The sequence below is a fragment of the Rhinoraja longicauda genome, chromosome 4 (genome assembly GCF_053455715.1).
Source record: "Rhinoraja longicauda isolate Sanriku21f chromosome 4, sRhiLon1.1, whole genome shotgun sequence".
In the NCBI taxonomy this organism is placed as follows: Eukaryota; Metazoa; Chordata; class Chondrichthyes; order Rajiformes; family Arhynchobatidae; genus Rhinoraja; species Rhinoraja longicauda.
Window position 1 is genome coordinate 34747055 of NC_135956.1, and position 16698 is coordinate 34763752.

Here is a 16698-nt window from a genome sequence, read left to right on the forward strand (position 1 = left end):
TGGAGTCGGTTATCAAAGATGTAATAGCGGCGCATTTGGATAGCAGTAACGGGATTGGTCCAAGTCAGCATGGATTTACAAAGGGGAAATCATGCTTGACTAATCTTCTGGAATTTTTTGAGAATGTAACAAGTAAAATGGACAAGGGAGAGCCAGTGGATGTAGTGTACCTGGACTTTCAGAAAGCCTTTTATAAGGTACCACACAGGAGATTAGTTGTCAAAATTAGAGCACATGGTATTGGGGGAAGGGTATTGACATGGATAGAAAATTGGTTGGCAGACACGAACCAAAGAGTAGGATTAACGGGTCCCTTTCAGAATGGCAGGCTAGTGGGGTGCCGCAAGGCTCGGTGCTGGGACCGCAGCTATTTACAATATACATTAATGATTTAGATGAAGGAATTAAAAGTAACATTAGCAAATTTGCAGATGACACAAAGCTCATTCGCAGTGTGAGCTGCAATGAGGGTGCTTTGAGGATGCAGGGTGACTTGGATAGGTTGGGTGAGTGGGCAGGTGCATGGTAGATGCAGTATCATGTGGATAAATGTGAGGTTATCCACTTTGGTGGCAAGAACAGGAAGGCAGATTATTATCTGAATGGTGTCAGGTTAGCAAAAGAGGAAGTACAACGAGATCTGGGTGTCCTAGTACATCAGTCACTGAAAGTAAGCATGCAGGTACAACAAGCAGTGAAGAAAGCATGTTGGCCTTCATAACGAGAGAAGTTGACGAAAAGAGCAAAGAGGTCCTTCTGCAGTTGTACAGGGCCCTGGTGAGACCACACCTGGAGTATTGTGTGCAGTTTTGGTCTCCTAATTTGAGGAAGGACATTATTGCTTTTGAGGGAATGCAGCGTGGGTTCACGAGGTTAATTCCCGGGATGGTGGGACTGTCGTATGATGGAAGAATGGAGCAACTGGGCTTGTATTCACTGGAATTTAGGATATGAGGGGATCTTGTAGAAACATAAAATTATTAAGGGATTGGATATGCTAGATGCCAGAAACATGTTCCCGATGTTGGGGGAGTCAAGAACCAGGGGCCACAGTTTAAGAATAAAGACCATTTAGAACTGAGATGAGGAAAAACATTTCCACACAGAGTTGTGAATTTGTGGAATTCTCTGCCTCAGAAGGCAGTGGAGACCGATTCACTGGATGCATTCAAAAGAGAGTTAGATAGAGCTCTTAGGGCTAGTGGAATCAAGGCGTATGAGGAGAAGGCAGGAATGGGGTACTGATTGTGGATGATCAGCCATGATCACATTGAATGGCGGTGCTGGCTCGAAGGGCCAAATGGCCTACTCCTGCACCTATTGTCTATGTATCTATGTAACATTGGATGCCCTTACTCCTCAAGAACCTAACAATCTCCACTTTAAAAATCCCATTGACTCGACCTCCACAGCCATATATGGCCATGAATTCCACAGATTCACCACCCTCTGACTAAAGAAATTCCTCCTCATCTCTTTCCTAAGGAATGTCCTTTAATTCTGAGACCTCTGGTCCTAGGCTCTCCCACGAGTGGAAGCAACCTCTCCACATCTACTCTATCTAGGCCTTTCACTATTTGATGAGTTTTAATGCTATTCCCCCTCATCCTAAATTCCAGCGAGTAGAGGCCCAGTACCGTCAAACGCTCATCATATGCTAACCCACCCATTTCTGGGATCATTCTCGTAAACCTCCTCTGGACCCTCTCCAGAGCCAGCACATGCTTACTCAGATATGGGACCCCAAATTGCTCACAATACTCCAAAGGTGGCTTGACCAGCGCCTTATAGAATCTCAGCATTATATACCATTACATGAGGTGCAAGGTCAGCCAATGTTTTGGACAGGGAAGCAGTCTTGAAGTAGAGAAATACCAATAAGTTGAAGGTTGCAGAGAGAGATTGTGGACTAGTGAGGCTATGGAGACATTTGAAATCACAAGCATGAATTTTAAAATCATTATAATGTTTAACCACCACCACCTCCAGAGCAGTAAGCATAAAGTGGGGGTAAACTAAGATGCAGGCTGCAGAGTTTTGAATAATAAGTTCATGAATGCTAACTGTGCAATATGCTGTACATATGCTTGTCATGACTTTATCAAATCATTAGACCAAGTGGACCCGTTGGGCCCAAACCTCTCCTGCATTGGTGCAGCACCCTCTCCTCCCCCCTCCCCTCTCCCCTCCCCCCCTCTCCCCCTCCCTCCCTCCTCCTTTCTCCCCCTCACTCCATCTCCCTCAACCCCCCTTATCCTCCCCCCCTCCCTCCCTTCCCCCCCTCCCTCCCTAGGAGATAGATTTAAACTTTAAAATGTGAATAACTTTTAAAAAATAACACCGATTTCAATGAAATTTCTTTCATTAGCACCAAAGGGACAACGGTGAGTAAGGTAGGCCTAAAATTATCACGCTATCATGTACCTTTTTGGTTGCAGTTCAGGAACAAACAAACAAACAAATGAGAGTTTTAGTATAAAGAAGATGAGAGGAATAGATTGAGTAGACACAAAGATTCTCTTGCCCAGAATAGGGGAATCGCGAACCAGAGGACATAGCTTTAAAGTGAAGGGAAAAAGATTTAATAGGAAACTGAGGGGTAATCTGTTTCACACAAAGGGTGGTGGGTGTATGGAACGATATGCCAGAGCAGGTAGTTGAGGCAGGTACTATCGCAATGTTCGAGAAACATTTAGACAGATACATGGATGGGACGGGTTGGAGGGATATGGGTCAAACACAGGTAGGTGGAACTAGTGTAGATGGAACATGTTGGTCAGTGTGAATGAGTTGGGCCAAAGGACCTGTTTCTACACTGTATGATTCTATGACTCTACACTGTATTAACAAAAGCATTGATTCATTTCAATTTAATTGGGGTGGCACAGTGGTGCAATGGTAGAGCTGCTGCCTCACAGCGTCAAGGACCCAGGTTCAACCTCGGGTGCTGTATGTGTGGAGTTTGCACTTACTCCCTGGGGCCGCATGGGTTACCGCCAGGTGCTCCGGTTTCCTCATTCATTCCAAAGACGTGTGGGATTGTAAGTTAATTGGCTTCTGTACATTGCCCCGAGTGTGTAGGACTGATCGGGTGAGCCACTGGTCACATCAATGGTGGCATGGACTCGGTGGGCTGAAGGGCCTGTTTCCATGCTAAATCTCTAAACTTAAACTAAACTTAAATTGGTTGGCACCTTTTCAAATAAATGGCCTAATTGCTTTGTTACAATCTCAGATGGAACCTTATATTAAACGCAGAATAATACTGCATATCGACTAATGGTGCTGAATAAAAATTACACAGAATATTACACAGTCATGCCAAATGAAATGCTGAAGTATAATGTTTAACAAATCTTCTTGGCAAATGTGAAGTGAAAGACTCATTCCTTGAAGATCCCAATGTGTTTCTGTTGCAGCTTGTGACTGTGCCTACACTCAGAACAATTGTGCAGCGGACACTGGCCAGTGTATCTGCCCACCCCACACTGAGGGAGAGAAATGCGAAAGGTGTGAGACCAACTACTGGGGCCATGACCCTGGAAGCGGATGTCAGGTACTGTAAGAAAAATGCTTTGCACTTGGCAGCAAGACATCGCTCCAAATGCTTTTATTCTTTTCATCAGAGCCATCTTTAATGGAATACCAATCCATTATTAATCTTTTGCAATAGTGCTCACAGAACATTGATCAGTACACCACAGGAAGAGGCCGTGTCTGAGACTGAAGAGGGGTTCCGAACCAAAACGTTACTCATCCTTTTTCTCCAGAGATGTGGACCCGCTGAGTTAGTCCAGCACTTTGTGTCTATCATAGGAATAGGCCAATCGGCCGACAATGTCTGCACCGAATATGATGTCGTTAAACTAATCTCCTCTGCCTGCATATGGGTGCTGCCCCTCCATTCCCTGCATATCCATGTGCCTATCCCAAAACCTCTTAAATGTCAATATCGTATCTGCCTCCATCATCACTCTGGGCATTGTGTTCCAGCTACTACTACCCTCTGTGGGGGAAAAAAACAAATTGCCCCACACTTCTCCTTTAAACTTCGTCCCTCTCACCTTAAAGCTATGCTCTCTCAATAAAATCAATTGTATTTCAATGTGATTGAACGCTGTTTGGTACCCGTACAATCACTTCAGTGTGCAGATGAATAAGCTGGTAATGATTAGATAATGTCCCTAAGAGGCTACGAGTTCACCTGCTAAATGACATGCCCTCAATGGAATTGAGTATCAAATGCAAAGTTATTCTACTTTGTAATAACAGCAACAATCTACTTTTGTTAAGGTTGCAAATCTTTAATGGCAGGATAATTTTTTTTAAAGTGAGTGTGAGACATTGATAGCCTTATAACATTACACATCCCATATTCACTATTTACATGTTAACCCCAGTGAAGGTAAAACCAGAGAACATTTACAGCCAATTAGTTTCCCATTAGTAATAGAAAGAAATGGCGATGCTATTAACGCTCACTGTTATAATGGGTAATATCTGGCAGCACCTTTGGATTAAGCACAAGTGCAATTAAATATAGAAATCCAGATGTTGCTGCCAGTGGTTCCTTGTTGCTCCATCAGATGTGCTATTTTCCTGCTGTTTCGTATGCATCCTTCCTTTTATTTTATGCAAGATGCAATTGAAATGCATTTTTCACGGTTTTACATAGAATGCAGAACAGTACAGCATCCAAACAGGCCCTCTGGCCCACAAAGTCTACGCCGAACATGACGCTGAGACCAACTCATATCTGCTTGCAGATAATCCATATCCCTCCACTCCCTGCATATTCATGTTCCCACCTAAAGGTGTTTTAAATGCCACTATTGTATCTGCCTCCACCACCAGCCACCGCATCACGTGAGTGGCACTCACCACTCTCTGTGTAAAATAAAAAATATCCTGCATATCTCCTTTAAACTTTGCCCCTTTCAACTTGAAGCTGTGCCCTAACGTATTTGATATTTCCATCCTGAAAAAAGGTTCTAACTGTCCATTTTATCAATGCCTCTCATCATTTTATATACTTCTATCAGGTCTCCCCTCAATCTCTGGAATTCCAAGGAAATTAATTCAAGTCTGTCTAACCTCTCCCTGCAGATAATGCCCCCCAATTCGGGCATCCTTCCCGTAAACCTTCACTGCACCTTCTCCAAACTCTTCACATCCTTCCTGTCAGGGGGTGACCAGAACTGCACGCAATACTCCAAATGCGGCCTAACCTATAAAGCTGCATAAGGACGTCCTGACTCTTATACTCAGTACCCCGACCAAGAAGGCAAGCACTCTATCTACTTGTGCTGCCACTTTCATGGTGTTATGGACTTGGAACCCAAGGTCGCTCTGTACATCAATGCTATTAAGCTTCTTACCATTTATTGTATATTTTCCTCTTTCTTCATTGCATTTTTGTTTTCTAATTTCCAGCCCTGTAACTGCAGTGCGATGGGTTCCATTGGTGTCGGGTGTGATGTGATGGACGGTCACTGCCCTTGTAAAGAGGAATTCAGTGGAGAAAAATGCAGTGTGTGTGCAGCGGGATACAGGAATTATCCGCAATGTATTGCATGCAAGTGCGATCCCAGAGGTACCAAGCCGGAAAAATGTGACCTGGCGCGAGGAGTTTGCAGTTGTGAGGAACACACTGGGCTCTGTCCCTGTAAGGTACATGGTCATCTACATATCTCTATCCCACAGTGAGAATTTCCAACCTTATTCTCCTTCTCTAGCACCTCCCTACAGGGATGTCCTGCTGAGGCTTTATAAGACACTGGTCAGATGGCATTTGGAATATTGTGAGCAGTTTTGGGCCCCATATCTGAGGAAGGATGTGTTGGCTTTGGAGAGGGTCCAGAGGCGGTTTACGAGAATGATCCCAAAAATGATTGGGTTAACCTATGATGAGCGCTTGATGGCACTGGGCCTGTACTCGCTGGAGTTTATAAGAATGAGGGGGGACCTCACTGAAACTTACCAAATAGTGAAAGGCCTGAATAGAATGGATATGGATAAGATATTTCCACTAGTGGGAGAGTCTAGGACCAGAGACCATAACGTCAGAATAAAAGGACATACCTTTAGAAAAGAGATAAGGAGGAATTTATTTAGTCAGAGGGTGGTGAATCTGTGGAATTCATTGCCACAGACGGCTGTGGTGGCCAGGTCAATGAATATATTTAAGGTTGAGATTGACAGATTCTTGATCCAGTAAGGGTGGCTGGGGTTATGGGGAGAAGGCAGGAGAGTAGGATTGAGAGGGAAAGATAGATCAGCCACGATTGAATGACAGAGTAGACATGATGGGCCGAAAGGGCTAATTCTGCTCATATAATTTATGAACTCCCTGCGGAGTTGCATTATTCTGGCTTTAATTATGTCCCCTTCAAAGAGTCAGCAACAGCTCACCTTCATCAGTATTTACATTCTGTAGCCCTCTGCACAGAATGATTTCACCTCAGGACTTTATGCTTGTTCCTGTCTTGTGGAGAGCCTTCCAAGAAACTCCTTTAGAGAGCACAGAAACAGGTCCTTCGGCCCACCTAGTCTACGCCAACCAGCGATCACCAGACACTAACACTAACCTACACACTAGAGACAAATTCCAATTTACAGAATCCAAACTAATCTACAAACCTTTAGAGTGTTGGAGGAAAACCGGGGAAAACCCATGCGGTCACGGAGAGAATGTACAAACTCTGTGGTCAGGTTCGAACCTGGGTCTCTGGCGCTGTGAGGAAGCAACTCTACCCTTGTGCCACTGTGCTGCCCTAAAGTCCTGTAGGAAGGAGCCTGGTCTATGCCACTTAACCTGTGCCATTGTGGAAAGATATCTGGAGATATCTGCAGCATGCAGCTACTGCACTGCAGAGCAGAGAGCCACAGGTTTTAAGTCCCTGGCTCTGTCATTTTGTCTCTGGGGAGAGATCCACTTCACAACCAGACACAATAGAGAATGGGAGGGCGAATCAGTCGGCCTATTGTTCTACCCCCTCCGACAGAGGGAAAGATAGATCAGCCATGATTGAATGGTAGAATAGACTCGATGGGCCGAATGCCCTAATTCTGCTCCTATGTCTTATGAACATACATCTTGGGCAACAGTTCCCCATCTCTCTTTAGGACTGAACATGCAAGGGATCAACAATTTGATATATTCACAATGTAAAGAAATATAAATCAGAATCTTAACTATTGTTTTAGGAAATTTCAGTTTTCAATGAAACCGTTTTATTTGGTGGGGGGTGGGGGTAATTTTCCATAGTTTGTGTACACCACGTACATCATCTGGCAATATCTGCCTCCTTCCCATATTAATATTGTGTGGAATATGCACCATTTTTAACCAACATCATTATTTTCCCAGTATTTAATAGTTTGTAGAATCATATAGAATCCAATAGGATGTACAGCACAGACCAAGGCCATTCAGCCCGGCTACCACATACGGACATACTTCACCTGCTTTTTAGTTCAATTTCATCTTCATCTAAACATACCACAATAACCCTGTCAGTTGTTTGACTTTTCTGGTCCATGAACTTTAAAAACATTAAATTATTTTTTGCCCTTTTCCACTCTCCAGTCTGTTTTCCAAACCAGACTTAGCAGTTTTATAGATCAAACAGAGCAGAATAATGAATAAAGGGCATGTGGTGTTGTGGGAAGTAAACCCACATTGATTTATTGATAATTCTGAGTGTTGTGTGAACCTTTGTTTCAGGGAGGTGTTTCTGGTGTCCGTTGCAATGAATGCAAGGCTGGGACTTTTGCTCTCAGTCTCCGCAACCCGGAAGGCTGCAGTCGCTGTTGTTGCTCCGGTGTGTCTGATTCCTGCTCAGAACTCCACGGACTGGTCAGAGTTCCTGTAAGTGCAGCCTCCTAACTTACGAGTAAAGTGCATTGTGACTGCCCTGAAAGAAGCAACTTTTAAAAGCAGAAACAATGAACTGCAGATGCTGGTTGATTCGAAAGGACACAAAGTGCCTGAGTAAAACTCAGCAGGTCGGGCAACATCTCTGAAGAACATGGGGATAGTTGACATTTCCGGGTTGGGACCTTTCTTCAGACAATCGGTGCTGACCCGAAACATCATCGAGCCATGTTCTCCAGAGATGTTACCTGACAAGCTGAGTTACTCCAGCACTTTGTGTCAATTTTTTAAAGCATCTCTGCAAAATATTTGAACACAAGACAAAATGCTGACTGAAGATATAATCAGAGCTTTATTTTGCAGATGAAAAGTGGCAGACATGCATATCATAGTGAAAGGGTCACACAGCACGGAAACTGGCCTTTTGGCCAACTTGCCCATGCCATCCAAAATGCCCCATCTACACTAGTCCCATCTGCCCGCATTTGTTCCACATCCCTGTAAACCTTTCCAATCCATGTACCTGTTCAAATGCCTTTTAAATGTTCTTTGCTGTTGGTGTCACTCTTAAGCTGTTTAAGGGCCTGACTACCAAGTTTAATTAATACATTTTATTTTTCACAATTCACAATCATACTTTATTAGCCAAGTATGTTTTGCCAACATACAAGGAATTTCATTTGCTATATAGTCACAACAATAAATAGCAACAGGACACACAAAATACATTTTAACATGAACATCCACCACAGTGACTCCTCCACATTCCTCACTGTGATGGAAGATGAAAAAAAGGTAAATCTCTCCCTTCTTTGGCCTCCAGTGGTCGGGGGCCTCTAACCATCCGTTGACGGGACGATCTTGACTCCCATAGCCAGCGGCGGACCTTCCTCGTCGGGGCGATCAAGCTCCTGCGTCGGGGGGGGGGGGGGAGGGGGATCTCAGCTCTCCCGTGCTGGGCGATCTACCCCGGGTCGGGGCTTGTCAAACCTCATGCAGCTTGGAGCTCCCGACTTCGGGCTCAACCTGAGACTGCGAGCTCCTTGATGTTAAAGTCCACAGGCCGCGGTTGAAGCGTCGATCCCAGGCAAGGAATTGCACGCTCAGACGGCAAGTCCACGCCCCGCGGGGGCTCAAAGACAGTCCCAGGCAAGGCCTCCAGCTCCACAATGTTAGGCCGCAGAGCGACCGGAGATACGATCCGGAAAGCAATCGCATCTCCGGCAAGGTAAGAGATTGAAAAAAAGTTCTCCCCTCCCCCCTCCCCCACCCCCCACATAAAACTAACCAGAGAATATTAACACAGACTTTTAAAACTCACCAAAAATAACAAAAAAAGGACACAAAGGACAGATAGACTGTAGGCGACGCTGCCATCGCGGCGCCACCCAGTGGAGAAACTTTAAAACTTTAGTAATCTTTTTGTATCCATCCCAGCAGATACCATAACAAAGAAAGCATTATCTATAACGGCAGTCTTTCAGTATTCAGCTGGATCTAATTGAACTAAAAAATATGTAATGCAACCTCAGTCTTTGAATATTACTTGATATTTTTTGATAAATGGCAAAGATTGCAATGTGTATTGCAATCGTTGTACAGAGGTAGAAAGGTGATTTTACAATTGCCCGTTTTACACATTTATTACATGTAAATTATTTGTACTTTTTGGCAAGAACATACTTGAATTTTGAAAAAGTCGCTTAATTCACAAAGATGGCTCATATCATATCATCATCATATATATACAGCCGGAAACAGGCCTTTTCGGCCCTCCAAGTCCGTGCCGCCCAGCGATCCCCGCACATTAACACTATCCTACACCCACTAGGGACAATTTTTACATTTACCCAGCCAATTAACCTACATACCTGTATGTCTTTGGAGTGTGGGAGGAAACCGAAGATCTCGGAGAAAACCCACGCAGGTCACGGGGAGAACGTACAAACTCCTTACAGTGCAGCACCCGTAGTCAGGATCGAACCTGAGTCTCCGGCGCTGCATTCGCTGTAAAGCAGCAACTCTACCGCTGCGCTACCGTGCCGCCTGTGCTGAATAGGATACCTGAAATTCAGATGATTCTGTAAAATTATTTTACTATTGCCAGTCAAGTACTATCTTAGCTTACAATGGATAAATCTATTCACAGTTGTATGCACTGATGTGATAATGGCTCCTAAAAAATAGTAGGACCTACAGTGTGAAAAAAAGATAAAGCAATTATTATAGTTATGTTATGCAGCAAATAACGGTTTCCTTTCTCTCTCTTTCCCTATAACGACATGCCTTTGCATATTTGTATCTCTGTAGCTGACCCTGACATCCCGCCAACTGATAATGCACGTCTTCAGTCAGGCCAATATGACTGGTACAACAGAGGACATCTTCTCTCAGCTCCAAGATATCTTGCTGGCTACTGCACTGGTACAGAAGCCCCCTCAAACAGGACCATATTACTGGGCAGCACCTGCTCTGTTCACAGGAGACAAGGTGAGAGGTGTACATGTAAAAAGTATTAAGATGAACATTGTTTGGTATTAATCGTGATGCAAACATAAGAATCTACACGATAGTAAATTAGTAAGGGGAGGCACAGTGGTGGAATGGTAGAGTTGCTGTCTGACAGTACCTGAGAGACAGGTTTGATCCTGACTACTGGTGTTGTCTGTATGGAGTTTGTACGTTCTGCCTGTGACCACGTGGGTTTTCTTGGGGTGCTCCGGTTTCCTCCCACACTCCAAAGACGTACAGGTTTGTAGGTTAATTGGCTTTGGTAAAAATTGTAAATTATCCCCAGTGTGTAGGCTAGGGATAGTATACAGGGATCGCTAGTCGGCGCGGACATGGTGGGACGAAGGACCTGTTTCTGCGCTGTATCTCTAAAGTCTAGAGTAAAGTTTAGCGAATAAAATGTTATTCTCTTTGATCAATTCCATAACTAGTTGTTTCAATGCTGATTTAGTCAGTCTGCTGTTGGTGACTGTGCCTTCCAATGCACAAACTCTGAACTCTGGAACTCCTAGCGTATTCCTCTCCCTATCTCAAACTGCCTCTAGTCTAATTTCTCGGTCTCATTTAAAATGATTAATTGAGCTACAGTCTCCTGCATTTTATGAAGGAACGTTCCACTATGTATGAATGCATAGTTCCTAGCATTATCCTAAATAAGGCTTTGATTTTAAGATTATATGCCCACATTTCTTAACTCCTGGCAATGGAAAAAATTCCACTCTATCTCTCCTATCAATTCTTTCCAGAGTTCTGTCAGCTTCAATCGTTTGAGGCTGCAGGAATGCAGACATAATTAGTGCACAATTTAACTCTGAACCCAGGTAAAATTCTGGTGAATATAAGTTTCACTTCCAAGACCAAGGGCATCTTTTCTAACTTGCAGCACTTAGAAATGCACACTGAGATCTTGTTGTTGCCGAGCAGGGCTCTGTAATGCAGCAGGAGACCTTCAGCCCTTCTGCATTCTAGCTGTCTAGAAAGAAGGTCAACAGCCCACTAGACTTACTTTTTTGAACCCAATTCAATAGCCAAATGTAGACACAAATAACTGGAGTAACTCAGCGGGTCAGACAGCATCTCTGGAGAAAAGGAATAGGTGATGTTTCGCGTCGAGACCCTTTTTCAGACTGAGACACAAGGATACTAACAGCGAAACTAGCAGAACGACTAGGTTTGTGGAGGGATGGAGTGAAGATGCAAGGAAGACTTGAAATTGGAAAAATCATACCGCTGGGATGAAAGCTGCCCAATCTGTATTGGTGTTAGGTGACTGTGGCTCAAGACTCAGTCAGTATGCCTTCAATATCTATATATTAGTCACTGTTAAAACCTGGCAAATCGAACCCACCTGAGTACCTGAGATGTTATAATCCTTGTTCCACAGCTTTTGGCTTATGGAGGGAAGCTGAGCTACGACTTCACCTATTATGAAGATAGCTCTGGAAACTTGAACCTGGAACCACAGATCATCCTGATGGGAGGTCATGACAGGAAAATGGTCATTTACAGGAATGTCTCCACACCCGCAACTGGACAGCAAGGCCGGCATAACATAGACATGACTGAGGTAAATCAGAACTCATCTCCATCAGGCTATCAACATATGTTTACTCATCTCATTCATAAATAGATAGTTGGTGCAAATTAAGATCATAACCACTGTGTCGTCATCCTTTTAATTTAAGCAGCTCGCTAACTAATGCTTAATTCTTAATATTCTGTAAATAGAACATAGATCAGTACTGCTCCAGAACAGGCCCTTCAGCCCACAATGACTGTGCCGAACATGATGCCAAGACCATCACTTATCTAAATGCACATAACCCACATCCCTCTTTAATCTGAATATCCAAAAAATCTTTTAAATGCCCCCAACATATCTGCTTCAACCACCACCCCCGCCAGCACGTTCTTGGCTCTCGCCGCCCTCTGTATAAACAAACTTGCCCAGCACATCTCCTTTAAACTTTGCTCCATCACCTTGAAGCTATATCCGCTAGTATTTGAATTTTTCTATCTTGGGGAAAAAAAGTTCTGACTGTCTTCCCTATCTATGCCTCCCATAATTTTATTTATATACTAGACCAAGTGGACCCGTTGGGTATATATATATATATATATATATATATTTATGTATTAGTACGGATGGCAAATGTTATGGGGAAAAGGCAGGAGAATGGAGTTGAGAAGAAACGATAGACCAGGCATGAATGAATGGTGGAGTAATGGCTTAATTCTGTTCCAATGAGTTATGAACTTCTTATCCGCTCAACTGGTTTGACCTAGAGAGATGCATTGTTTATTACTTAACCATGCATTATAGTTTGCCGCCCCCTATTTTTATTGGCCTTCTTTGGAAATAAATTGGTCCCAATTTGTGTAGCTACAGATGACAATCATTGGGCTTTGTGCTGACCTTCACACATCCATCTCAAGGATGGAGCTTCAGTCTCACATTGTAATTTCTGCATTGCCACATTCTCCATCCCAATGCAAATTTTTTTCCATCCGACTGATGAAAATGCAAATTTTGTCTTTGAGACTGAATTTCAATTAAAACAGCTTCTGCCTGACTGACTAATAAATGCAAAAAATCATTGTGTTTCAAAGTTTATTTGAAATCTGCAAATTTCTTAAAGGAGAAGGCCAACAGCTCGTATAATGTTTTATGAATTTTCCATCACCCTCTCAAAGGCAATTATGTTTAAAAAAAAAACATTAATGATAAAATATTAACGGAATGTACTAAAAATCTCAACTTTGACTAAGTTTTGGATAGTAAGGCTTAATATCTGTGCTGACTCTGGCTTTCAAGGTTATGGATCATTCCAAATTGCTGGGAATTATTTCTGAACTATTTTTGTTCCTCTATTCTTTGTGCCGTTGTCCCCAGCCTTCTGTCAGTTTCTAACATTAAATGCACTTTCACAACATTTTGATTTTGTGCCGCTTGGAACTCCAGCATCAAGGTCATTGGCAGATATTCCTACGTGTAGATGGCTTTGTGCCTCAGGGCTCTCTGACAGAAATATGTAGCACTACAGACTAGTGACTGTGACTTTTGTCCCTCTGCCTTTAAGCCACCAAATTCCACACATGTTTCCCATCCTATTGAATCCTCTCCGTATGGTCAGGATTCCTCTGGCCTGTGCAATTCCAGAGCTAGTGGAGAGAATTGTTTCCATTCCTTTGCGAGCTGGATCAGCATCTCCATCCTCTTTGTATTACCTATTTTGTACTAATGTACATTTCGACGCCAATGCTAAAGCTTTCATACCCAGTGCTACTTACAGTGCCCTCCATAATGTTTGGGACAAAGACCCATCATTTATTTATTTGCCTCTGTACTCCACAATTTGAGATTTGTAATAGAAAAAAAAAAATTACCTGTGGTTAAAGAGCACATTGTCAGATGTTATTAAAGGGTATTTTTTTACATTTTGGTTTCACCATGTAGAAATTACAGCTGTGTTTATACATAGCCCCCCATTTCAGGGCACCATAATGTTTGGGACAAATGGTTTCACAGGTGTTTGTAATTGCTCAGGTGTGTTTAAATGGCTCCTTAATGCTGGTGTAAGAGAGCTCTCAGCACCTAGTCTTTCCTTCAGTCTTTCCATCACCTTTGGAAACTTTTATTGCTTTACTTATCTTTAAATTTTATTTTAAGGCTATGCCCTCTGGTCCTAGACTCTCCCACTACTGGAAACATCCTCTTTGCCACCACCCTATCTAGGCCTTTCATTATTCGGTCGGTTTCTATGAGTTCCCTCCTCCTGTGCACTTTGTCCCTCCCTCAGGCTAAGTGCATGGCATTTATCCAGTGTGGCATGGAAGGCAAGAACGTGGCGGACTAGTGGTGCAACTGATAGAGCTGCTGTCTCACATCACCAGAGACCTCCGGTGCTGTCTCTATAGATTTCCCTGCAACAGCGTGGGATTCTCCTGGGTGCTCCAGTTTCCTATAGTATCCCAAAGATATGTAGGTTAGTAGATTAAGTGGCTACTCTGAAATACATCAAGTGTGCATGGAAGTAGTAGGATCAAGGGAGAATTGATCGGAAATGTGAGAAAATAAAATGGCATTAGTGTAAATGGGTGCTTAATGGTCAGTGTGGACTTAGTGGGCTGAAAGGCCTGTCTCCTATACTTCCTATACTCTATGCCTCTATGACTTTGACTCTTCATCTAGAAATGAGGAGGCAGCAAGAACTGAAAATATTGGAAGATCTCACTAGCTTGGGTAGTATCTGTCGACAGACAAAACAGTTCATTTTACAGGTTTATTACCTTTGTTCTGCAATATTTTGTGACATTTGTGATACCATCGAAGGGGTCTACCAGAGTAGCTGCCTCAGAAGTAGCTGCAGTGAGCATCACCAGAGACCCTCACCACCCTGGCCACACTCTCATTTCATTCCTGCCATCGGGAAGAACGAAAACTGTAACATCCAGAGCAGTTTCTCCCCTACATCCATAAGGCTATTAAACACTACAACCTCCAAAAAAGCTCCGAACTACATAGACGTAGGGGCATTGTTTTTGTCTTTGCACTATTATTGTTTGTTTTTGTATATATTGAACATTTTTGTTCTTTATTATGGTGTTTCCATAGTACTAAATGTACATTAAATGTCTGAAGAAGGGTCTCGACCCGAAAAGTCACCCATTCCTTCTCTCCTGAGATGCTGCCTGACCTGCTGAGTTACTCCAGCATTTGGGAATAAATACCTTCGATTTGTACCAGCATCTGCAGTTATTTTCTTACACTTAAATGTGCCGCTGCAATTAAGAATTTCATTGTTCCGTTTTGCGACTTATAAAACTCTCTTGATCCTTACACTATGGTTATTGGCTAAAAGCAGACTGCGAGAGGAACTTAATGGGTTAGGCAGCAACTATAAAGGGAAATGGACAGGCGACGTTTCGGAACGGGACCCTTCTTAAGACTGAAGGAATTTATTTTTAGCTCAGGATTCCAGCATTTGCAGTCTCTTGTGACTCTATGGTTATTTGCTGTTGGGCAAAGAGTTAAGTGCACAAATAAGGGATAAGAAAGTAACTGGGTAATTGATTTACACTGGGTGAAAATCCGAATGGGAGTATGAATTTTAAGTCGCAACCCTTCCAGAAAGCAATGTTAACTAGTACCTTAATTTAACTCATTTGGTTGCTTCAGATGTAGGATCCAACGTTCGAGTGTTTAACAGGAGCGTATACCTGCTGTACTCGGCTCAGAAGAGAGCTCATGGTTTTATGTCCTAGACTTCAGCTGGAGCTGCCACCTTTCTGCTGCCTCCTCATTCGCTCAGCCTCAGAATGTCCCTGTAGCTGGCCCAGTGATCCTTGCCCTTGCTTCTGTTCTATCTGTCAGATTTTGTAATGTATGAAACGTCTTGCATGATCTGTTCTATTTCACGGCCAAGTAACTATATTCGTGTTTTAAAAGATGATCCCTTTGATTCAGAAGGAGTAGCTTCTTTCAGCGTAGTTCTTGTTTTAGTTTTAGAAATACAGCACAGAAACAGGCCCTTCAGCTCACCAAGTCAACGCTAACCATCAATCACCCATTCACACTAGGTCTATGTTATCCCACTTTCTCTTGCACTCCCTAAACATTAGAGGCAGTTTAGAGAGGCCAGTTAACTCGCAAACCTGTATTTTTTTGCGATGTGGGTGGAAACCGGAGCATCCGGGGGAAACCCATGTGATCATAGGAAAAACGTACAAACTCAACACAGACAGCACCCGAGGTCAGGATCGAACCCGGGTCTCAGGCGCTGTGAGGCAGCAGCTCTTCCAGCTGCACCATTGTGCCACCCAGTGTGCTGAATTCATTTTATTTTCTGACAAAACAAATTTTTTCCAGTTTTCTAAAATACATTTATCAGCTCTCAGCCACAAATAAAGTACATGTTCAATGTATCCAACGCTCAAGTGCATGATGACCTAAGTCAGAGCTGTGAATTGACAATGCACATCCTAGTAGCTTTATTCTACAGTCGTGATGTGAATCAATGGCTCCCAGCAGAGAGAGAAGGGCCATTTAGACGCACAGATCGGTGAGCATGGAACAGTCACGCTCATATACTCTCCTTTTCTGTAGTTTATCTTCGGATTGAACACTGCAATATTTCTCTGTGGAACATTTGAGCCTCTTTAGAAGTTTAAAATGTTGTAAAATTAATGGCCACATTATGGATTGAAGTCCATTTATTCTTTTTAAAAAAATGCACAATGCAGAAATCAATTACTGGAAGAAGATTCTTCTAAGTGTTGAAATGTTGATCTGTGAACACTTATTTCAGCAC

At 43.1% G+C, this 16698-nt stretch overlaps 1 protein-coding gene across 4 annotated transcripts in view; it reads left to right on the forward strand.

The window, feature by feature from the left end:
* The window catches only part of lama1 (laminin, alpha 1), a 261227-nt gene that overhangs the window by 118300 nt on the left and 126229 nt on the right, over nt 1–16698 (forward strand). For all 4 annotated transcript variants that reach the window (XM_078397501.1, XM_078397502.1, XM_078397504.1 and 1 more), the window contains 5 exons: nt 3420–3556; nt 5434–5670; nt 7727–7870; nt 10187–10366; nt 11772–11954. In XM_078397501.1, coding sequence (XP_078253627.1) covers nt 3420–3556; nt 5434–5670; nt 7727–7870; nt 10187–10366; nt 11772–11954 — 881 coding nt within the window. The remainder of the gene's footprint in view (nt 1–3419; nt 3557–5433; nt 5671–7726; nt 7871–10186; nt 10367–11771; nt 11955–16698) is intronic.